Here is a 6188-nt window from a genome sequence, read left to right as displayed (position 1 = left end):
CACGGAATGGATCCGTGTATGCCTCGAGGATGCTAGGAAGTCTGGAGCTGAAACAGAGCAAGTCTTTAGAGCCCATAGAAGCCTAGAGGCATGTGAGCGCTGTGTTGAATAAGCTCCGGAGGGCTTGTACGATGCGCTGAGTCCGCGTTTTCGGGGGTCAGACAATCCTGAGGCTTATCAATGGGTACTCTATCAATGGTCAGTAATGTGTTGAACTAGGCGCTGACTTAGCTGCCAGGTTCTACAATGCACCAGAACGTACCGGAACCCTCTGGAATATTCTGGTATATTCCATTATTGTACAGGGCACAGAGCTCATGTGGGTCAGTGACATCATAGGTGGAGCTCAGTAGGATTATAGATATTCCACGTAGCTTAGTCAGCCTATGGGCCACAGTGTATATAAACCCTGCAGCTCTGCTGCCTAATGACAAGGGTCGTTCATACGAGCTTTACCAGTAGCTATAGCATCCAACCAATACAGGTGAGTTGTGTAGGGCGCACTGTGCGTGCTGCTGCCTCCATAACTCTTCATCATAATGTCCTCCTTGTATCAGATGAAGGGCGGTAATCAGTCATTGCTCGTACAATCATCAAGTCAAAGGCGTGAAGGAACGCCGAACCCTGTTTGACTACACAGGGTGCCTTTCCCATGTTGAGGTGACATTCCACCTGAAAACGCAAGACCTTCGAATTCAAGGATATACCACCCATAACGAAGAATGCCGACATGCTGAGATCGCGCGAGAACCAATGATACCCCTGCACCCTTCTGTGTATCATACCGCACTGAGGCAGCTGCGGGAGGGTGCTACTCTTTTGGATATTCAGAGTACGAACCGAGAGATGCAAGCAGCCGGTGCTTACCCTGGTCAAGCAAAGGCGCTCGAGGACTCCCCGTACCGCTGGCTCCTCAAGCAGTCCGATACGCGGTCTCTGTACCGCCAGTTCAATCGAATGCAAGGTATCCATGTCAGCGAGCGCGCACATATCAATATTGATGACTGGCTCAATGAAAACTCACCGCGTTATGACAAGACACTGGCTGATGCCGTGTTTCACTACTCAGCGCATGCCGAGAAAGGGGACCGCTTCGAAATCTGCATCGCGACGAAAGACATGCGGGATGCAGCGTGGAAGTACGCGCATGGCTCGCAAGTCATCCTAGATGGAACGTTCGGGATCAGCAATAAAAAGTTGTTGCTCTTTATCGTCATGGGGGTTGATAACAAAGGGAGGGGCGTACCGCTAGCATTTATGCTATTCTCTGCGCCATCGGGGAACAAGCAAACGTCAGCCGGGTACAATACGGACGTGATTTCGCGACTTCTGGAGAAATGGAAGCACTCACTCAGGACCCGTAACGGCATCGTGTTTGAACCACTTGTCGCAATAACCGACACTGACTTGATGGAACGCGGCGCCTTGATTCATGTCTTCCCAAAGATCTGGCTTCTTATCTGCAAGTTTCATCTGCGGCAGTCTTGGCGAAAGCACCGCAATCGGCTATTGAGGGGTAACTCACCTGTCCATCTAACCGTCAAGAACCGCCTCCGACGTGTTGAAGAAGCATTAGTGAAGACAACTACTCTGGATGAAGCACGTACTGTCATTGCGCAGGAACAGGAGTTTTTTGAGGCGATGCTTGATGGAACCCATGCCGGAATCGCTAAAAATGGACTTGACCATCTCGTCAATTATTTGTTGGGCTACTGGTGTAAGGAAGCATTATGGTGCAGTTGGTCTGACTACGGGCGGCAAGTCACCGCCCGGATTATGAAATGTCCATTCGAAGGTGTATTACCTACTACCAATCATCTCGAATCCTTCAACTGCGTCCTGAAGCGGAAACATCTCCGCCGGTGGCAGCGTGGTGGGCGGCGGCTTCGGGAAGATATGCTCTTGAAGATTCTTGTAACAAAGGTCTTACCATCGATATTTCATCAGCGTGCTTTCGAGGAGCAGGACGACGCATGTCGGGAGAGTCTGATCCGACGACTCCCTGGCGGGGACAAGCTGCTAGCTCGACGTGATGATGCCGGCAGTCGGAATCAGCTTGTTCTTCCACCTGTCGCATACCACGTTCCAGATGAGCAGCGGGACTTGGCCGCACAGGAGCTTGTCACACACTCGCAGATAGGTGCACCGTCTATGGTCGGGGATGGGTTCGTGTTCGAGTGCTATTCTTCTCTTGCCACCGAGCTGGATACCTCCCCCATCAAATATAAAATATTTATCGGGTTCAGTCGCACTGCTGAATGCGAGTGCAAAGACTTCACGCACCGTGGAGGCGCCTGCAAGCACATACGGGCCGCGTTACTATATATGAACCACCTTCGGATGTCCAGTCTGCCCTCACTGCCTGTAATAACCCTGCCCACGTCGGCTCAAGAGGCACGTGCCCTGCAAACAAGGCTTATGATGGATACAACCGTGTCAGCAGACAATCCGGATGAACATGCCGACCATCCAATCAATCGCGCTGCAGCTGCAGTTGAGGGATCCTTGTGTGAGACTAACGGCATATATGAAACAGAAATTCATGCGGAGCCCGAGGGAGAAAGTGATGTAGACTCGGACGACACGGAAAGTGTAGCGACAGATGCACCTGACAAGACGGGGTCTGCATACGAGTTCACAGACCTTCGAACAATCGCGAAGGCTGGTATCGATCAGCAGGCGGTGTCTCGTGTCTTCTACGAGCTATCGCAAGTTGCTCCAAAGTTCGCTGACATGGCATTCTACCTCAAGGATGCAACCCTCACGAGCGACAGCGATATAGCCAACACACGCTTGTTCAATGCCCAGATTGGGCTTCTAACTACAGAGCTCTCGCGTATGGTTGCTACCGCCCATGCGTCATCGAAGGATGCAGACTCGACTCCAGTTATCGCTACAGATGTTCCCTCCGCGACTCTCTTGTCTACCCCGCGAGCGAGTAAGCGCAATCGCCTCGACATTATAGGTCCGTCTCCGGAGAAAGCTCAAAAAAGACATAATTCATATGCACCACATTAATTACAATTTACTAGACCTTCTTGTTACACCTCATTGCATATAAAGGCCTGACAAATAACTATCTTAGAACACGAGAACTACGGTAGGGTATGTATGATGAATGGACTTAGCCAGATGGCATAAGATTCCCGCTACCGTAGGTAGTGGGTCTTGGACCCCCCGGCCATTCGCAGGTTTCCTGCGATCGTTTCAAGATCTACGTGATCTATTTGATACTATTTGGCTCTTAGCCGTATATGGCGGACGGCAGGACCGGCACACGGCTTTGGACCAATCAAAGATGGGGTCCTCAAAGGACCCCAATCGTAGAACCACATGGCACCTCTCTTTCCATCTTTAGCCAAGGTGGCGGATGCTGGTCAAGGGACTCGAGAGAACAGACATGACCTAGCTTGGGGCGTTGGAGATGCGGTCTCCAGGTGAAAGCAGCATACTTCAATGTCAGCTGTTTTACATAAATGACTCGTATACTCAGAACCTGAGGGAGGAGTGAGTGGACATCTCTTCAAATCGTTGAGGTGAATGCTCAGTTGGAAATCATGGCTGGAACACAACTGCTTTCGCAAAATAAATATATTAGTATATGATGCTGCTCAGGATGTCAAGTTTTCAGCTTGCTACCAAATCTTATCTATGTCTACGGTAGCGGGCTCTGCCGCTCGCACGGCCCTACTGCCTTATTTGGTTCTGTACGTGACGCAGGTAGCTTTACTGCGCCCCCGTGCAAACATGTACAAATATACCATATTGAGAAGAATGTCACGTGATGCCGGCAAACGCGGGCTTCCTGCCGCGCACGTGTCCGGCCAGTAAGAGTGTCTTCAAGTCTGGACTAAGAGGGTCATATAGACCGGGCAAAATAGATTTTCATTGAAATCTATATAGCTGTGATACATGTGGCTGACAAGGATAATATAAAAGCTAACAGTAAGGAAAATTAATAAACCCTAACCCTAAAAGCACAAATCGAAGGATTCTGCAACGGTAGGATTTGAACTTCAGATGTCCAGCACCCAAGACAGGCCGCGTAACCGCTACACTAAAGAGGCAATGCAAATCTCATGCATTACAATAATATGATGGCAATATAATAGCCGTTTACTTAATACGGCTGGGTCCAGTTATTTTTAGTGACGCGGCCGGAGGGGTCGGAGGTCACATGATATTCTTCTCGAAAAGGTAATATTTGGTTGTGTTTACGCGGGGGTGCAATAGCAAAGACGACGTGACGCCATACGGCGCTTGCCGAGCTTCCGCGTGCGTAAAACGTGCGTTCCGTAAAAGGCAGTCGACTGCTACGGCCTTACGTCCCGCCCGTGGTCGAAGATTATTTGCACAGATCATAATTCGCTCCTCATTCTATACCGCCCCTCTCCTAATCACGAGAAGCCTGAGAATGTTCTGTTCTCGCAATGCACGAAGATTCCAGACCTCCGTGCTCTCCGCATTGTCGTCGCTGCCTACATATATGAGTGCATGAAATTCTACCGCTTCATGGAAGATTCGGGATTGCCAGAAGGACCCCTGAAAATACCGATAGATGCCGGTGCAAGACTCGATTTTGTCATGTCCGGACTTTTTCTGGCGGCCCCCCGCCTTTATGTCCGGATAAAATACCGGCCTCGGCCAAGGTCAGATTCATGTCCGGACTATTGCCCCGGCCTCTAGGAAACAGCAAAAATCACCCGTTGTAGTCCACAAGTCATTCTATACACTAGATATATATACTAGGGTGTATGAAAACCTGAAACGTGCATAGTCTGAGGTAGAAAGTTCAATAGATAACGGAAGAGCCTTCGGGCTTGTCTCCAGCATGCAAAGGATAGATGTGGCAGGCAAATTGAGTGATTCGGCAGGCAGCGAGCATTGCCAGGGTCTGAGAGACAGTGCGAAATACCCGCCCGTTCATGGCTTCGTAGCCCTGGACGGCGAGATATGATACCGCAGCGATATTGGAGCCATCCGGCACCCAGCTGTGTCTTCCATGTGTGCCTCCGGATTTCAGCGTAAACTGTATGATTCCGTGCAACTAAGGGGTACCCGAGGGTTCACGACTACAGGGGAGGCATGTCTATCCTTATTCGGTGAGAAATACCATACGGGGTAATGAATCTAATGATAATGTACTAGCTAGTCGCGACGAAGTGGCGGGTTGCTGACCATGTCCGGACTACAGCCGGCCTCCCTGCTGGGGTGCCGTTGGTGTCCGGACTAAAAAACCGGGTTGGCCGGCTGAGACCCCTACCTACGTCCGGACTGGCTCCGGCGTCCCTTGCCCGAGCCGCTTTTTTTGTCCGGACTGGCACCGGCATCTATCGGTATTTTCAGGGGTCCTTTGCCAGATCATCTTACACGGCGGGCAAAGCAGGTGTCCTTTTTCCGGACGGCAGGAAAAAGGACACTATGTCCTTTCACGGCGACCATCAGTGGGTCAGGAAGTAAATCTGTCACGATTGCGTCATGGGCGTGACAATGGGTCACGCAGTCTGCATTTATAATATGAAAAACCCTCGGACGCTCAGTTTTACAAAGCGAAGCATGCCATATGACCCGATAGGTGACTTTCCGTCCATATTCGGACCTTAGGCTCCCACCCGAGACTAGTTGGACTTACTTCGCCCTCCGATCAACACAACCAAGCAACACCTAATGCGGTAGGTAAGTCAGGTGACCTCCCGCGCCGCCGGCGCCGCCTGAGGGCTTTCCCGCGTATAGCAGTCCTAAGTAAATAGTGGCTACAAATGAGCTCTAGGGAGGAGAAATAAACTATTCAAAAAAATTTGCTACTTCTACATCTAAGAGAAATGAGCGTAGTCTGATGGACTCCCGACAATGTTAGACAGAAAAAGATAAATAAATAAAATGTGCACCACCGCGTCTTGAACTCTCATCCACAACACAAATCACTAACGCTTTAACCATTAGACTTCGAGGGAATACAGATGCAGCGTTATATACTAATTATGTACTGCACAGCAAGGCAGATTTACATTAGTGTAAAGGATGCTTCTCAATTTGGTAGTCGACACCGGAGGCCCGGCTCACGTGATTCACCTGCCTGATATGGGCGTGTTTGGTCGTGTTTATCGGAGGGCGAAGTAGCAAAAGCGCCCGAGACTCCGAGAGTAATGTGACTGTTACAAGCAAGTCACCCATTACTGGGTCTGCTT

General features: G+C 50.2%; 1 protein-coding gene across 1 annotated transcript; it reads left to right on the top strand.

Annotated features, from left to right (window-relative positions):
• Window positions 1-753: 753 nt before the first annotated feature.
• On the top strand, window positions 754-3018 carry GLOTRDRAFT_95391 (uncharacterized protein; the record flags this gene model as incomplete). Its single annotated transcript, XM_007870604.1, has 1 exon — window positions 754-3018. One exon carries the CDS (start codon window positions 754-756, stop codon window positions 3016-3018), a length of 2265 nt encoding a protein of 754 aa, XP_007868795.1.
• Window positions 3019-6188: the final 3170 nt, after the last annotated feature.

This window comes from Gloeophyllum trabeum, assembly GCF_000344685.1.
Source record: "Gloeophyllum trabeum ATCC 11539 unplaced genomic scaffold GLOTRscaffold_00012, whole genome shotgun sequence".
NCBI classification, from domain to species: Eukaryota; Fungi; Basidiomycota; class Agaricomycetes; order Gloeophyllales; family Gloeophyllaceae; genus Gloeophyllum; species Gloeophyllum trabeum.
Note: the sequence above shows the minus strand (reverse complement) of the source record. Positions and strands in the feature narration are given on the sequence as shown.